Genomic DNA, 17,393 nt, shown 5'->3' with positions numbered 1-17,393 from the left:
CTACTTTGTCTCCTTGTGATATTACTTTCTTAGCAGATAATCTTACTGAGGGTGACTTACAGCAGGTCTTATTATGTCAAAGTAGAAGAATTTCACAGTAATATACAGTGAAATTGTAATATACAATACAATCATCATATACTGTACAATCTGTTCTACTGACTCACTTGTTCAATCAGTTTTTAAACAGTTACACAGTTACAATCTCAGCAGACGTTTTTGAAGTTTGATCTTGTTCCTCCTCTTTTCAAAGTCAAACAAATCAATTACAGTCATTGAAGTGTTCCACAAGGTCCTGTCCTGGGGCCCACTCTATTTTCCACCTACTGTACTGTATATCAATATTTCTCAAGCAATAGGAAACTTTTCAGTTATGTGCTGATGACACCTCTTATACTTGGCTAGTTCTACTTTATCATAAGAAATAGCCAATCTGCGTCTTACATGCTGTATGTCAGATCTCTGTGCTATCTTGACATTTAAGATGGAGATCGTTTCTTAAAATAATTCCCTCTAGTTATTTCAGTTTGCGGCCAATCACCAGAACAATCTGCAGTTTGAACCCAAACGTTCCAAATTTGTATCAGACATATTTTCAGTGGTATGACTAAATCTGTTCTGCCTGACACTTGTCTGACACTGCCCGAACTCTGCTAATTGATATCAGTTTGCTCCCTTAAACATACTGTACTTTTAAATTCATTTCCAGCTTTTAAAAAGGTCTTTTAAATTGAATGGGATTTGTAATTAGCATCGAGCCTGTACCAGTTGGCAGTTCTGACAAGCTGAATTTGCTGGTATCAGTAAGCCTGAAGTGAATATTTCTGAAGGTCAGAAACAAACAAACCAAAGCGTAAATAAGCAAGCAGATTCATTTAAGCCATCAATTAGCACTGGAGTTGTAGATCTCAGTTGGACGTTTGTAGATGGATTTTCAAATCACAGATGCAGTGTAGAGGGATGAGGCTCAGGTTGGCCTGGAAGCTACGATCGAGCACACTGCTCTTTTCCCTTTGCTTGCAGAAGCAGCCTGCTGGGTCCACAAACACCAGAGAGCTGAAACACAGAGATGCGACAGACTTGCATCTCAGCCATTAAACAGGAACAAAAGGAAGGCACAGTGTGGTGTATGTCAGGAGGAAACATCTGATGCTGCCTGCACATGTAAAGTTTAGCCTAGTTTAGCAACAGTGTTTGGCCTGATTTTTTCACACACACAACACCCCGACGCAACCTCATGATCCTCAAGCGTCTCTTTTAAACTAGGATCCTTAAATGAAAACCTCTCAGTTCCTCACCTCTAGCTCTGTCTTTGTGACATACTCGATAAACCCTGTTCATCAAACCTGAAGAAACAAATGTAGCCACTAGTTCAGAACATCAATGTGCTTGGGAATGAGATTCTGAGTGCAATTTAACTAAAATCTGATAGCCTTCCTCTTACAGGAAAAACGGTTACTTCATCTGAGAACCAAGGCAGATTTTATCTTCACAATGTGTTTCTATTTTCTTCCAGGAAACAAGAAAACCAAACTGCTATGATCTCTTTCACTTGTATGTAAAACCTAAATTAAGAATTGTGATTGCTTTGGAATAACGATTCAGTCATGCGACTTGTAAAATTTGATATTTAATTTTAGCAAAGACATACGGTAGTCTAGCAATGCCTTGTCTAGCTCTTAAATTTGGTTCTGTCATTTGAACAAATGTTAACATGTTCCTGACCATAACTGTACTCAATACAGAGTGTGCAGGGCAATTTTACTCAGAGTTCAGTTTGTCGTATGCATAAGTGCAACAAAAAGCTTTTATTGTACACAAAATTAGAATTATTGGTAATGATAATAATACATAATGACAATACCCAAGAAAAAGTTTAGAAAATGTGTTCTATGCCATTTAAGTGTATTATCGCATAGCCAGAAGAGATAAGTGCTCAGTCCTATTCTGCAGCAGACATCATCGCTGTAACTGTATCCCTGGGATTAGACAGTGGAGCTCCAATATGATGCCCTGCATTTCCTGGGAGCTTAAGTATGAGCTAAAGTCTCCCCCAAGTGCCTGCTCTTCTTGAACAGAAATGAGAGTGACAGGACAAAAGATGTATTTATAAATATCACATCGTTAGTGCCCAAATGCTTTTTTTCCCCCAACATTTTCTTGGCAGTCAGCCTCCAGTGCAACCTCATGCAATTCGTACATGTAACCCTGTATGCTTGAGATGACGTCTTTCTGTCCTTTCTGCCTCTGAAGTTGAGGAAGTGCAGTGTTTAGTTTCTGTCTCCTCAATCACTTGTTTTCTTAAATTGTCATCCAATACCAACCACCTAATGGCAACCCGCCTGCTCCCCAGCTCCTCTGCAGCAACACCTGTTATATTATTCTTATTTCTTCACATACTAATGTTTTGTCATTCAGGATAGTTGGATTATCTTGTCCTTAGCTGCTGCATTCACAATAACCTATTTTATTTTTTATTTCTTCTCCATTTTATTTTACTTCTCATGACACATCATTTCATGGTAAAACAACAGCCAGAAAATGAATTTACATTGTAAGACCATAAAGTAACAGAATTAAAAGCTTGATTAAAACAAACACCACAGTCCTCTAACGAAATGTCATGGACAGGCTCTGTTTGGTCTTTTAGACATGATCGTTAGTTTAAAATACTGCAAAAGAAAAACTAATTAAATTAAAGGGAGATTTGCTCCATATAGGCACCCAACATGTTGCAGTGTGGGTATGTTGTACACACAAATTGACAATTTATAGAGCCTTTTATTTTGATTAATTTCTCTAATTCCAAAGTTACAGTATTTGGAATGTGCCATCAGTGCAGCACAGATAAAAACAACAAAATGAACAAAACACATACAGTATTCTACAGAACTGAGTCATTGGTTCCTGATTAACTGTGGTTATAGGGAGTCCAGCCTTTGAAGGCCCTTCTTCATGACAATTATATCTTCCTGCTGATAGTAACATCCCACTTCAGTGAGGGGCAGATGGTCAGGCCAAGACACTTGAAGGTGTCCACTCTCTCCACAGACTGGCCATTAATGACAAGTGGTGGCAGATCACCACTACCCCTATGAAAGTCCACAACTCGTCTTTTATTCTCAAAAAAGAACAAAAACACAACCTTTCCGTGTTGCCCAGGTGCGTAGCACAGTGGTGATTGCAGAGGCATTTTGAATTTATTTTTCAGGAGCAAAACAGCGAGATTTGAAGTTGCGTCGCATTCAGTTTCTCACGTCCAGAAGGCCCTTCTGCTTCTTCATCTACAGAGGTGCGCTGTCAGAGCGCTCAGCAGGCAGCTGAAGAGGATCAGAGTGATGACTGTGTGTGCTGGGGATGGAAAAGAAACACCATGAGGCAAGAGGAGTTCTGAGACGCACATCTAACGAGAGCTTCAACACAAATAACCTTTGTAAGTTGACTGAGCAAAGCCAGTGCTTTTCACGGTGGCCTTGGTGAACTCCTTTGTCTACTCATTTTTGTCCTGGCTAGGATTTTGCCAGTCTAATTGATCTGTAGATGAGCAAAACCTTTTTTCTGCCTCTTAAAGACATTGGATAGTAGGAGTCTCTACTAGGCAAAACACACCAGTAATTAGCCATCCATTAAGAACCGGCAGTGTCCTGTTTGTCAAATCTCTTTGCAACAACACTCCTGCAGTGGAGGGTTTCATATGGGCCTACCAGGACCATGACGGAGAGACACGGGGCTGCAGCACGGCCAGCCCAGGCCTGGGGAGCCCCAGTCCAGCAGGATTAAGAGGTCACCTGCAACAATTTCACTAACATGGATTAAACCGGGGATGTGTTCAATTAAAGCTGATCTAATTTGGAACAAAAACAAGAATATCTTTCAACCTGCAAGGACTAGTGTTCTCTTCCATTGAAACCTTGCTTGATTGATTTCTTCAATGGCTTAAACAAATGTTACTAATCTTTAAACAGGTCACCCCAATTGCCCTATAAGAATAAATAGATTGGGATCCCTGGTCCACAGCAACAGCAAGAGTGACTAAAGCAAGAAAGTAATTGTAATAGTAAAGATACTGGACAAAGAGTACTTTGCCTCCCATAGTATCTGAAGAAAATGCATCCATACGGACATCATATTTACAGTAAACCCACGTCCGCTCACCATAAAAGAAGAAAGAAAAATCCTACCTGGATTTACCCCATTTTTATTATCTTCACTGGGCATAAGAATTCCTACACATCAAAGAAAAGAAAATGCACAAGTTCATACCATACAATGCTGTGCTCAGAAAGTACATTCAAAGTACAGTGAATTTTAGGGAAGTCAGCTTGCCTACTGTAACTGAACCAAAGCAAATTCTTGCCCCAGGCTCTATTTTCTGAAAAGCGTGCGAAAAGAATAGTAACTTTTGAGTCATCATTTGGTGTACTTTTGTAGACACGAGGTATTGTGAATTTTTATAACTCAATCATGTACAGTATTAAGGAACCACACTGAAAGGTTGATCCTGTGATGGAAATTGCCCAGATGCCAGATCACAGTACAGCAATAGGTTTACAAAGGCACAGTCGGCACTCACTTGCACTGCGGGAAAGTTGAATGATGAAGTCAGAGTATTCATGCTGTTTGCTCACTGAGCAGGTGTGGTTTCCAAAATCCTCCTTTCTGACATTTTCAATGATTAGTCTGATCCGGCCAGGCTTATAGTCAAGCGAGTACCCTGTTGTGCAGTTTCTAAACGACTTGTGCTTGATGTAGCGGCACAGCGTGCTGTAGGCAGGACTCCTCCACTGCAGAGACAGCTCGGCGATGGCACCTTGGTCTTCAAAGGAGTAATCGCAGGGCAGCTCTTCCCTCCACCCCACAGCTGACTGAACACGGCCATTGCCCTTCCCTGGAAGCAAAATAGAAAGCCGTATCACACTTTTGCACAGTTCTTGGATTCTGCTCCATTTTAATTTCTGTGAGTTTCAAACATGTCATGGGCATTTAATATAATCCTCACCCTTATATAGCACTATTCTGGACCCTCCACTGAAAGCTCTTTACAGGTAATGGGGATCCCCTCCACCCCCACCAGTGTGCAGCCCCACCTGGATGATGCACCAGTACTCTCACACATACCAGCTCTCAGTGGGGGGGAGAACAGAGTGATGAAGCCAGTTCATAGATTAGGAATCCAAGCCAGGGGACAATTTAGCCAAGACACCTGGGTAGCACTCCTACTTTTGTTTAAGAAACTCCCTGGGATTTGTAATGACCATGGAGAGTCAGGATTCTCCTGGAGAGTCAGTTGGATTTTACATCTCATCTGAAGGATGGTAGTATTGTAACAGCATAGGGTCCCCCTCACTATACTGGGGCATCATGGCCCACACAGACCGCTGTGTGAGAACCCCCTGTTGGTCCCACTAACACTTCCAGGTACTGGCCAGGCTCACACCTGCTTAGCTTCAGTGGGCTGCCAGTTTTGAGCTATAGCATGATATAGATGCTGGCCATATCATACATATTACATACAATACATATTAATAAGATACAACTCATCTATTAGAACTTTACATTTATAAAAGGGGGTGAAATCCCACTAATGCCCTTTTTACTTCTGTTAGCTGTGTGCTCCTGCTGTATTGTCTGTGTCACAGCCAAGACATTTTACAATGAGGTACAAAAGCATTGCATGACAATGCTAGACACCAAACAGAGCACTCACAAACACGGCAGAATCTGACTTGACTCGCTCTTGTTCGTGGTGTGGGGACAAAAAAGATGCAGGCAGGAAAAAAAGTGCTGAGGCTGACCAATCCATTATTTATGGTGCTCATTTTAATGTGTCAGGGATCTGTTTTTTTCCCTCCAGCTAAATAACTTTTGCGAAGACAGGAAGGTGAGGGAGCTGTACAGTGAGATGGAGTTTTTCACCAAGGAGTCTCAAAACCCCATAGAACCACTTGTTGACGCCTTCTGAAATACCCTGTTTTACTTTAACAGATACAAAACCACAAATGAGAAAAGAAACACAACACTGTATGGATATGACATACTGTAGGAAGTGACAAGATGAAGGGATTTTAATACAGGCAGTGGGATCTCTTACACTCGGTCTGAAAGAACACTGTACTGAGACAGCTCTATGAAATAAAATCACTAACCAACACATGCAATTTCATTTGCTGATTTTCGCACTCATATCATGTCCTTTTCATCTGCTCCTCAGGGTTCAAATTCTTTAAAGACCACCCAAGTACTCAATTAGAAATTAACATACGCGTCTCTTATAATAGCCCAGTGCCTTAGTTATTTTCGCGCTGCCAGTTGTCAGCAGAAGCTGTGCTCTGACTGCAGTTACTCACCTCTGACTGAAAGAAGACAAAGCCACACCAGCAACACTCTCAGGAGGAGACAAATCATGTTCTTCTCTGTGCTAGAAGAAAATGTTGGGTGCCGTCAATGCAATTAGTGTCAAAAACACTGGACAATCAGATAGGATTTAGTTCCACATTTCAGGAGCGCCGTATGTTACAGTTTCGTCAAATTCCTTGTAAACATAAATGAATTCTTTTCAGCTGAGATCACTGTCAGTCACTTGACCGCTTTTAAGGCTTTGGCAAGATCTCTTGTTTTCATACATTTCCATTTACTCATTTCCATGGGTTATGAGAAGCTGCTTCTTTAAAAAAAAAAACCACTCAGCTATAAAATTGACAAATATGACAAATTTCCAACAGCAGCAAAAGCTTGCAACAGACTGCACCATCCAGACATTCCTTTTTTCAGAACACTGCTTGCTTCTTCACGGAGAGAAAAATAAGATCTGCAGTTTCTCATATTTCAATTTGAGATTGGCTTTTAATCTCGCTGGCATGTCTCAACACGCCAACACGTCAAGACTTCCACCTAGACTTCTACCACACAAAACATGTCTGGGCCTCTGTGACCTGCTAGGCCTGTAATACTAGAAAATGGCCATTTTCTGTTTGAGACAAATTTCCTCATCTCCAAAATTACACCTTAAAACACACCTCTATGGCAGTCTCCTGCACGTTAAAATACCAGAAACAAAGCAAGTTCATCAGTCCCCAGTTTTTGTGTTTCTAAAACCTTGTGGTGATAATGTGCAGTGATGTTGTCAAGAGAACCCGAGCACTGTGCTTTTTCTTCTGAAGTTTTTTTTTCCCCATTTCACATGACTTTGCCTCTGATCCTAGGTAAACTGAGAAAGAAAATGAGCATGAAGAGATACTGAAGTAGCTTTAGTGGTGTCAGGACAGGCTCGCCTGAGAGGTGTTCTGGCAGCTTCCAGAACTTTCTCTGAATTTTAACTGAAGATTCAAGCGTGTGTTTTCCTGTATGCTGCCCATTGTATCTCTCCCACTTTATCAATATCTTCCTGCAGACATCTGCGCTCACTATTTGTACAAAAAAACGTATACAATATATAACTTTAATAATATTCTCTTTTATAACAAGCACTAATGTATTTATTTTCTGTCATTTTTTATTTTTGGCATATTTATGCTCATTTTATCAGGCAGCGCAGTAGTGTGCATTGCTGCCCCCCAGCGCTAAAAACCTGGGGTGCTGTCTGCATGGAGTTTGCATGTTCTTTTCATGTTCATTTTTTTCAGTTTTTTTATCCCACAGCCCAGACACATACAGGTAGGCTTCTGGGAAAGTTCGCCCAGGTGTGAGTGTGTCTGTCTGCTCTGTGATGGACTGGCGTCCCGTCCAGGCTGGCCTGCCCTGTGCCCCTTCCTCCGGCTCCCCCGTGACCCTTTCTCCTCCTCATCGCCATCTTCCCATTCCTCAGGTGACTGCTCAATACATTTTCGATATCTTTCAGGAAGAGGACAACCGGAGAAGAAATGTCTTGAATTTTCAGAGGGGTGGTGAGCTGGAGGAAGGGCTTTCCAGACTGTACAAGAAGTTCCCCCATTTCTCCCAGAATTATTTTGACCACAGGAATGGAAAAGGAGAACAAAAAAAGCCGCTGAGCTGATGTGGGCTCTCTACTTGACTTACAAAGCCAAACACAACACCTGAAATCCCCAGCTATGCTACTCCTGGAAGATCACACCTGGAAGCCTCCGCTGGCTCCGCTGTCACCAGCGCTATCACGTTGCAGGGGAGCTTAAATGTCACTTTCAATGATTGGGGTGTCAGTTTCTCTGGCTCTTCCATCCTCTCTTTCCCTTTCCTCCTAACCTGACCGTCAATCAGACCCTGAGCCGGGCAGGTGCTTGTCGAACCGTTACTGAGAACGCCGCGCTACTGCAAGGTCGTCATGAAGTGGGAAGACAGTGCAAGATCTGGAATGTGCGCATCAAGGATTATTTTGGGGGGGACCCCCAGGGTGGCAGGCCAGTGGTTTAAGTCGCTGTGGATGCTCCAGCTCCTGATTTCAGGTGAGCGGCCATAGAATTGCATGACCGGTTTCCCTGCAAGAGCGCGTCTGCAGCACTGGTAGAGCAGGGAGGCAGAGACCAGTGGCTCTTAGAGGGATAGCCAGTGGGAATGTTGAGCCGGGCTATGGCAAAGAGAAATAAAACAGAGCAGAAGCTGCGTTGTTTCTTCCTATTGCATGCCACAAGTGAAAGAAAGGTCCTTGATTTATTCCCTTGATGGTTATAAACAACAAGGCTCTATTTCTCCCACTCTTTACTCTATGGGCTCCCTAAGCCTCTCTTCTCAAAACGTTGCAATATGTTCAAGACGCTGCGGCTAGCTCACACCAGACCCTGACACTCAAGTCTCTCAAGTCTCTACACTGGTTGCCTATAAAGTCACATATTCAAAACAAGATCTTGTTACTGACTTTCAAGGCTCTGAGCAATCTGGCTCCATTATACATCTCTGAACTCCTCCATGTTTACGCTCCCCGCTGTAGACTCCGTTCAGTTGAGGCTGGTCCTCTTTTCACAGTTCCCAGGACTGAATCTTGGACTTTTGGACACCTCTCTGTCGCTGCTCCAGTGTTGTGGAATGACCTTCCTCAGACAATACGAGAGACAACTTCTTTAACTCACCTCAAATCTAAACTGCAAACTTACCTTTTCACCAAGGTCTATGTCTGATTGCCTACAGTCAATCTGTAAATACCTGTACGCTCCTGTTTTTTCCTTTTCTTCATTTACATTTATTGTTTTTCTTCTTTCATGATGTTCAGCATCCTTGGGTTTGGAAAGGAGCTTTATAAATAAAAGTTCTTATTATTCCAATGTTAAATCCTCCGCTCAGATGTTGGTGCTGTCTTGTTAGCTTGCGCCCATGTGGTGTATATTAAGGTGTACTTACAGAGACTGGGCAAACTTGAGTCCTGAAAAATAGGCTGCCCAGTTTTCCAGTAGCAAAAAAAGTCAAGTGTAGGAAGAAAGTAAAAATTCTGGTGATGCTGAGTTCCAGAGTCTTTAGTGGAGAAACATCAAGTCATAGGGTCTGGGTATCATTGTTTCTTCTAATCATCTGTTTGTGATCATTTGCTTTCTCTTCTTCTTCCTCATGGCCATGTTCCCATTCTTCAGGTGACTGCTAAATAAGTTTCGATATCTTTCATGAACAGGATTCTTAGCTCAGACCCTGGTCCGCGATTTCAGCTGCGAAAAACACTGTCTCATCACCTGTCCGGGAGGCTCCTACTTCACGTCTGGGAACTGTCTGGAGTGTCCGGTCGGCTTTTAGTAAGTTCTTAAGAGCCCGTTTTGACTAAATCCACGAACATTGATTGACTACAGCCAGTCATCAGACTTCCCTTCCCAGGAGCGAGCACAACATAACAACATGACACAGCAGCTCACTGAGCTTCTGCTTATGCAATTAATCATTTCTGTAGCACAAAAACTGGCATGGCTGGTATAGTCTGGAGAGGAAAAGACTTGTGCATGGGCTGAGCTTTCACACAGGAGAGATGAAGACCGGATAGTGACAGAGATGTAACCAGGGAGCCTCATCTGCAAATAATTACTAGGAGACAGCTCAGACCTCCTAAAGTGTTACTAGGCTATAATTAAATACCTTAATATAAAATACAGAGCATTAATGTACTGCAGGGGAATATTTTGGAGATGATTTAAACCACACACATCGACGTGGTATTTGATACAAGCAGACATACAGTACAGTGCAATACCAAACCAGAAATATGTAAAAACTTTGTGTTGTTACTGTTGCCAAAAGAAAGCAAATTATAACTCAAAGTACTTTTGAGTGTGGGCAGACTTTTCATTTACAGCACTTTTTTTTTTAATGTTTTGTATTCTGTAATTCATACTTCATCACTGTTTTTTAAGTGTGGAAATTCTCCTCACAGCTTATCATGTCTCTAGGCAGCATATTCGATATCTGCATGTAAAGAATAGGAATTCATCGACATTCTGATCACATTGTGTGTACAATCACACAGCCACAACCAGAGTATCAAGAGGGTACTGAAATGCGTTATGTCTTTTCTGCAGTGTTTTTAAAATAAATGTGCGCAATTTTTGCAGTTGCCCAGGTAACACATCTGCACCCAGAAAATGCCCTCCTGGTACCTACAACTACCACCCAGGGAAAGAGGCTGTCCAGCACTGTAAGGTAAGAGGCTGAAAAAGATATGACTACAGTATGTAGAAACACAGTTACAAATGCTAACCGGACTGTGAAATTTTACCCCTCAGCAAAAAACCTATGGTGACTAATTGTCATCTATGCTTTAGAAACAGAAAATGAGTCATTATCAGGAGTGAGCACACATGCACTCTGCTCATGTGAATCTGACAGTCACAATCACGGCTGAGAGGAACACTACTGGAAAGATGTGACGCTCAATCCTGGTAATCGCTAACCTAACTCCAGGGTTACCGGGCTGACAGATACGGAGGACTGGGAAGTGCCGATTCCCAAGATCCCAAGATCTTAACAGTAACAACTCCGAGACTGCCTTGTCATCAAATACCTCAAACCTACTGAATACAAATCCAGTAATAAGATCTACAAAACCTTTACAAAGTTTTTTTCTTCAAGCAGGGGTTTACACTCCACCTAATTTATTGTGATTAACATTCACTCTTGTTTATTCCTACTGTGCCATCTAAGATTATTTTTTAAAGATTTTTATTTAATCGTAAATTATTTAAGATTTTTGACTGAAAATAATGGTGTCTATTAAATACACATTTATTATTTATTTTTAAAATGAATATTAAAGTATATGATTCATTGACCTTCGTGTATTAAATATGCATCAATTAATATTATTGATTCATATTATTTGCATCGAGTACACATTGTGGTTTGCACGAGTCCAATGTCTTCTGAACTTGAAAACTGAAAACCCAGAACCTTCTTTAAAAGAGTCTAGGTATGAACAGAAAAGGCGGAGCGCAGGAACCCCGGACGCGTTATGGAAAGGCAGCTGTTCCCCAGAACCTCACGCAGGCTGGCTCTTCTGTGTTTGCGCAGCCTTGTCCCCCCGGCTCTGTGAGCACTGAGCTGGGAGCCGTCTGCAGACCCTGCCCCGCCGGCGCTTCCTGCGACCCGGACACTGGCCAGCAGACGCCCTGCGCCCCCGGCCAGCACTCTCCAGAGGGGACCCTGCACTGCCTGGCCTGTCCCGAGGGCTTCGTCTGTCCCGACGGACACCTCCAGGAGGTACAGGACACATCCATCCGCACAAATATAAAACATGGAAATACTATTGCACACATACTCACGCCTGGGCTATCCAGGCTCTGGTGCTGGAGAGCCACAGCCCAGCAGGGCTTATTAGTCATCCTGAGAGCTTCGGTTCTGTAGAGATGCAGAACATGTTTTGATCAAATTTAGTAACTGAATTGTTTCAGTAACGTCACGCAGGGCCAGACGAGAGAGCTCGAGTTTGAGGGGATTTTCATTTCCAATGAATCCTTGAACTGCTTTATTGAACGATTCACCTGCTGAGGCACTTAAAAGAACAGCTTATTTGAACAAAATCACTTAAAAGATAATTACTTAAGGATGACCTACAGTATAAACCCTGCTGGACTGTGACTCTGCACTCTGCTCTCCAGGATTGAACTGGCAGACTGACCAGACAGACTATTTCTTCGAGACAGCTGAAAGCGGGCCCAAATCACTTTCAAAAATACTTATATTTACAAAATACAAGTACTGTCTCTCTTTATCAAAGCTGAAACCACACAACTACAAAACCAATGCCTTTTATAGTTAGCGAGATGCCAGAAATCGCTTTTTGAATCCAATCTGTAAACAGGAAGTTACTGTATTATTGACTCTTTTGTCTGATGCAGGAGGTTGAGCTGAAACAGACTCTCGTTTTTTTGTTCTTATGAGACTGTCAGCTACAACTGCAGCACTCAATAAATGAATAATGAAGAGAGAAATTGTCTTACCTAAGCATAAGTAATCACCCTGCAATATAAGCCTGTTTTGCAAACATTACAGATTTCACTTTCACTAATTATGCGTCTGATGCTTAGTGTCCAATCTGTGTTGCTTCTTGATGTCCCTGATGGAAAAAAATGACATGAGCTCCTGGATTATATTATTGCTTCCTCCTATAAAACATATTGCAAGGCTACAATCCTAGGGAAACAATTTATGTGTGGCACAATGCGAACAGGGCTATTGGTAGAACTTGAGTCGCTGTGACTGTTTGTTTCATAGAGTGGCCTTTTTGAAAAGGCAGACTATGGAAAACCAGAGTCACAGCAGAAGACAAATGAGGCATAATGCACAGACAGTTAAGAGATGAAATTCTTAGCACATCGCACGACAATGCAGAGAACTTGCATTAATCCAGAGAGGAAATTGTTGTTGAACAAGTCAAGGCTCATCTGTGATTATTAATTTCCATCCTGACCTGTAAAAAAAACGTCCTTTCTTACCAGTTACTGTATATATTACTCACGGGAAAAACCACAGACTGGTATGAATATGTTTGATAGCTGGACCTGACATTGAAACATACAGCAAGACAGAAACAACATAACAGTTTCATATATTTTAGATTGTTGTAATACAATGGAAAATAACATTTAACTCAAGTCAATCTCTTACCAGTTCCCTCAACTTTAAGGCATTTTGCACTTTTGAGGATTTTTAAACCTCAGCCTCTTCATGATTCAATATTAAACCATACAGACGTTTCATCTAGTCCAAACTCATTTGTCGTTTTCTTCGGTTAATTAAAAAAAAAACAATGCCATTGATCCTAGCACATCATCAGACGCTACACCAAGGAAACTTTTCAAACTAATTTTCCTACGTAATATCTCTACAGAAAATGTGTCTCCAATGCAAAACAGTGCTTGCAAAAGAGTAACTTCCCACACCCCCTGCAAGCCTTAAGATAAATATTGGCAACCTTTCAACTGAAAACTTTCCATCTTCAAACTGTCACACGTGAAACATGCTTCCTGTGCAGCAGATTCATTTTTAAATAGTCTTGTGCTCGAGAAATTCTCTACTGTTAGCTGCATTCTAGGTTAAAATCCTACTGGAGAAACAGAGAACACTGAAATTGAATCTCCGGGCAGTGAGGGCTGGTCAGGCTAAATGGTTTTGACTGGCCATGACCGAGAATGTGGCTTGTTTGCTGTAAAGTAACGTGCTGAACTGGAAACTGAAATCTTCGCTTTTGGGGCTGTTTTTGTTTTTTCCTGCCAGTTCAATCCTGACATCTGTTTACTTGAAAACAATTTTAATTCTCTGGCTATGGTCAAATGCCAAGAAATTATTCACAGCTGTGCAACTATTCTAGGGAAGAAAATGTCAGCAGTTGTAAAGGAAATTAATGCCTTGATAATCATAATAACATCACTTTATTAACCCTATACAAATTTTTGGATTAGGAATTATCTTTTCACAGACCCCAGCTTGCTCTCCATGAGACACACAGACAGGGAGAGAGCCTGGGGTCAGAGATTGTACAGCACCCCTGGAGCAGTTGGGGTTAAGGGCCTTGCTTAGGGGCCCAACAGAGTAGGATTCCTCTGCCGGCTACAGGATTTGAACAAGCAACCTTCCAGCCACAGGAAGATCCTTAGCCACAGAGCCACCGCTCCACCCCAGTGTGTGTTATTAGTGTTTCTCACCATGAAGGTACCTCACCAGCCTGTACCTTCATATAGCACACTGGAACACACACTTTGTCTCAGAATTACCCTAAACGTACAGTTTTAATAGAGCCATTGTTTTGTACTTTCTTTCTGTACTGTTTCATGGACAAAGGCACTGTTCAATGTACCATCCCTTGTTGAGCATAGGGCTCTTGACATAACTGTACAAGATGCACACTCATAGAGTAATTGGATCATGGGAGATGCACACTGGGTGGTTTGTGTTGCGGGTGCTAATCCTGTTGTCTGGTTCTAGAGCTGTGGACCCGGGCAGGAGCCAGACCCCTCCCAGACCAGCTGCATTGACTGTCCTGAGGGTTTCTACTCCACTGTGACCCGCGGCCTCTGTCTGCAGTGTCCGGCAGGCAAGCAGCCCACTCAACGCACTGTCCCTTGTCTTTAAAACAATGAGAAACAATACATGGTTTCACACTGTCCCCACTGTCAGGGGAAGACAATGCTGTAGCTACAGCAGAGACACTGAATTTCGGAAGAACACAGAGGTCTTTGATGATGGTTCATCTGTTAACTCATTCCACGTGGACATGGAGAGTAATTTATGAAAGTGGAACCAAGTTTGACATGAGAAATTGTACATACAGCAGTCCTCATAGACTAATTTCCATGAGATGAAACCTAAATATCACATTCCTTATGCCTTATTTCTTATAATCTATTTGATGAAGACGAGCCTTTAACTTTGGTCACACATTGAAAAATCTAACAGGATCTTCTGTAGGCAAAGGAATATGTTTTTATCTGTGGGATTGAAGCCACAATAGTTTTTATCACTGCCAAAACAAATACTGGCTTTCCTACACACAGCCTAGCAAAACAGTATTGTACCTTAAACAATGCAGTCCATTAATCATTCTTGTCTTCTTAAAAATAGTTTTTGATGGCACCTTTTTAAAAAAAAAGGTAGGACCATTTTTAAGATCTATAATTCTGTTTTTTCTGACTTGTCCTAGCTTTTTCTCTGCTTTCATAAGCTTGTTTCACACATCACAAAAGAAGCACAATCCAGTGTGAAGCAGGTCTGCAGCACCTTTCCTTTTAAAAAGGTCTGGGAAGCATCTGCTTCTGTTTGAACTGGCACAGTTACAGCTCGTGATCTACGCATGTCTAGAACGTTATGCTGGATAAAGGAGGTGAAGCATGACAAAAATACAGCCACTTGATTAAAACCATGGAAAACTGATAGTACAAGCTTGCTACTGCTACTGCTGTGCTACTCCATCAGCAACATGTGACAGAGAGTAAAGATCATTGTAGACACAAGCTGGTACTAAATAAACCAAGAAGAATTTTAACGATGGGTTTCCATTCACAATTATGTGGATGAGTAGATGTAATGAAACATGTCTATGTCAGGCTTCCTGCGTTGCATGGGCAACGAAGTATTTATGCAGGTCATGACTTTTAAACTTGAATTATTATAATGTTCTGAAACCCTTGAATAGTCTGTCCATGTCCACCATTTTGTTTAGAAATGGCAGCTTGAAGAAAATCATTTTTAAGAAAAACTACTACGAGTTTAAAGCCCTTCAATCGCGACACTAAGCTATTAATTTCACGTTCTGCAAAAACAATTGATGCATCTTTCTTTTTTATTTTAAAACAAATGTCATATGGGAATGGGGAGGGAATGAAATTTGAGGCAGAGTTCCAGTATTTGCTTAACATATGTCATATATATGTCAGGCTTCCAGGAAAACTGGAATAAGTGATTTCCCCCTGCGCAGCTTTTACACATCCTGCTTCACAAAGGATTCGGCTTCTGGGGGTTGGATTACTGTAGCTCCTGGTGCTTGCAATTCATACCAAAGGACACAGTTTGCTGAATGAGCTCTGTACATAAATAAGTAAAGGGCACCTCATGATTAATGCAGGAGTGTTTTGTAAACTGAGGACCTGAACTTCTTACAGTGGTGGTGGTTTCAGCATTTCTATGATTTTGGACTACCTTTAAAAAGCGCTGGTTAATTATTTTGTAATACGCGAGACATTTTGTATTTAAGTAAGCTCCCTTCAAAAATTAGCATATCCCTTATATTAAGAGTTGATTATTTGAACATAACAAAAATTTACATTTAGCCACACTCATTAAAAAAAGCAAAGAGCCACAAAGATAAACAGCTGCCATTAGAACACCTGGTTTCCTCTTAGAGCTTTTGTTTTCCCCTAGTCTTCTCTTTGTAACAGGGTCTGAAAACCTCTTCACTCCCACAGGATTTTACTGCCCCCACAAGGGCACCCCAGGGCCCCTGCCTTGCCCCCCCGGGCTGCACGTAACTGCCCCAGGGCAGACAGAGTGCCAGCCCTGCAACGGGACGTCCTGTGGAGGTGCCCGGGCAGAAAGCCGCAACCCACGCCTCTCGAAATCCTGGGCACCCGAGTCCTGCCTCCCTGGGCTGTACAGGAACGACGGAGAGGGCCCAGCGTGCTTGCTCTGCCCTCTGGGTGAGGACTGATGAGACGTTTAGGGCTCCTTCGATCAGGACTCAGATCCGCCTGGGATCACTGACGACCCATTTTCCCTCGGACCTGCTTCGCCCCCCCTGCCACTTCCCCAGAATCAAATACCGAAACGATCATTTCCATCCTCCGCTCACTATTAAAACAACTTTATAAACCCTTTAAAGCATCCAATCATCAACAAATTCTGCAAGAGAATCTCTTATTTCAGTTTTATTCATTTACTGTTGCAAATACATATCTGGAAGAAATTCTGCAGCCCCATTTATGGTCATGCTAAAGTTACAGTGAGTGACTTCATACTGTCTGATATTTCACAGGCTATTACTGTGCTGGGGGTCTGGCTGCCCCCTGTCCAGCAGGGACATATGGAGCCAAGGAGGGCCTTCAGAGGCAAAAAGACTGCTCCCCCTGTCCTGCAGGTACTGTAACCCTACTATACATCGATTTCACTGAAGGGAGGTGAATTCACTCTAGCTGCACTTGCAAAGTTTAAATGCATAGTCCATCTATTTTAAATGATGTAATACTTGGTCAGTTATGTAATACTTGGTCAAGTTTCAAACTGGATTGGACGGTCCTGACCCAAGAGATTTAAAGTATTTCATGGAAAAGATTCACACTGATAAGCAAATTTCTAAGTGTCCTTGTTTTCTGTAACTATAAAAAAAAAGTATGGAAACAACTCCTACTGTTTCAAGGCGAAAAAATGCCATTAAATCTTAAAAAGGAAGACAACCAGCAACAACCCCCCCATCACAGACAGGCAGCTTTTAAAAGCAGTGACAGGCATTTTCATTTAAAGTGTACAAAGAGTGTTTAAAG

The 17,393-nt window shown here is 41.9% G+C and overlaps 3 protein-coding genes across 8 annotated transcripts in view; 2 read left to right on the top strand and 1 right to left on the bottom strand.

Moving 5' to 3' along the window:
• Window positions 1-1,612: 1,612 nt before the first annotated feature.
• LOC148641201 (uncharacterized) lies at window positions 1,613-13,326 on the bottom strand. 5 transcript variants are annotated; one of them, XR_015930259.1, is made up of 7 exons: window positions 13,030-13,326; window positions 12,363-12,478; window positions 6,348-6,418; window positions 5,736-5,976; window positions 4,574-4,888; window positions 4,182-4,226; window positions 1,613-3,351 (listed from the first exon to the last, which is right to left on the bottom strand). XR_015930259.1 is itself a non-coding variant. In XM_088619662.1 (6 exons), exons 2-6 carry the CDS (start codon window positions 12,368-12,370, stop codon window positions 3,281-3,283), a joined length of 510 nt encoding a protein of 169 aa, XP_088475788.1. In that variant the 5' UTR covers window positions 12,371-12,478; window positions 13,030-13,313; the 3' UTR covers window positions 1,613-3,280. The 5 variants fall into 5 exon arrangements, 3 of the variants coding, with proteins under 3 accessions (XP_088475788.1, XP_088475790.1, XP_088475789.1); XR_015930258.1 differs by lacking the exon at window positions 12,363-12,478 and having other exon boundaries at window positions 13,030-13,323; XM_088619662.1 differs by lacking the exon at window positions 5,736-5,976 and having other exon boundaries at window positions 13,030-13,313.
• LOC148641200 (uncharacterized) lies at window positions 3,298-14,587 on the top strand. 2 transcript variants are annotated; one of them, XM_088619653.1, is made up of 6 exons: window positions 3,298-3,433; window positions 7,838-8,399; window positions 9,554-9,671; window positions 10,479-10,566; window positions 11,434-11,622; window positions 14,347-14,587. In XM_088619653.1, exons 2-6 carry the CDS (start codon window positions 8,279-8,281, stop codon window positions 14,491-14,493), a joined length of 663 nt encoding a protein of 220 aa, XP_088475779.1. In that variant the 5' UTR covers window positions 3,298-3,433; window positions 7,838-8,278; the 3' UTR covers window positions 14,494-14,587. The 2 variants fall into 2 exon arrangements, with proteins under 2 accessions (XP_088475779.1, XP_088475778.1); XM_088619652.1 differs by having other exon boundaries at window positions 3,344-3,433; window positions 7,639-8,399.
• A 1,638-nt stretch (window positions 14,588-16,225) lies between these two features.
• The window catches only part of LOC148641199 (uncharacterized), a gene marked incomplete at its 5' end in the record, with an annotated part of 69,604 nt that continues 68,436 nt past the window's right edge, over window positions 16,226-17,393 (top strand). The window contains 2 exons of the mRNA XM_088619611.1: window positions 16,226-16,553; window positions 16,889-16,990. Coding sequence (XP_088475737.1) covers window positions 16,226-16,553; window positions 16,889-16,990 — 430 coding nt within the window. The remainder of the gene's footprint in view (window positions 16,554-16,888; window positions 16,991-17,393) is intronic.

This window comes from Lepisosteus platostomus, chromosome 25 (assembly GCF_059453375.1).
Source record: "Lepisosteus platostomus isolate fLepPlt1 chromosome 25, fLepPlt1.hap1, whole genome shotgun sequence".
In the NCBI taxonomy this organism is placed as follows: Eukaryota; Metazoa; Chordata; class Actinopteri; order Semionotiformes; family Lepisosteidae; genus Lepisosteus; species Lepisosteus platostomus.
The sequence above is the reverse complement of the archived record's forward strand: the minus strand, read 5'-3'. Positions and strand labels throughout refer to the sequence as shown.

What these genes read in the sequence shown, in the direction of transcription:
- LOC148641201 (XM_088619662.1), bottom strand. An exon ending in TTGTCTTCTTTCAGTCAGAG is followed by an intron (nt 4,889 to 6,347) that starts GTGAGTAACTGC and finishes TTTTGCTTCCAG; the next exon opens with GGAAGGGCAATGGCCGTGTT. An exon ending in TCAACTTTCCCGCAGTGCAA is followed by an intron (nt 4,227 to 4,573) that starts GTGAGTGCCGAC and finishes TTTGATGTGTAG; the next exon opens with GAATTCTTATGCCCAGTGAA.
- LOC148641200 (XM_088619653.1), top strand. Translation starts at nt 8,279, where the DNA reads ATGAAGTGGGAAGACAGTGCAAGATCTGGAATGTGCGCATCAAGGATT. An exon ending in GCTCCAGCTCCTGATTTCAG is followed by an intron (nt 8,400 to 9,553) that starts GTGAGCGGCCAT and finishes TTTCATGAACAG; the next exon opens with GATTCTTAGCTCAGACCCTG. An exon ending in AGGCTGTCCAGCACTGTAAG is followed by an intron (nt 10,567 to 11,433) that starts GTAAGAGGCTGA and finishes GTGTTTGCGCAG; the next exon opens with CCTTGTCCCCCCGGCTCTGT.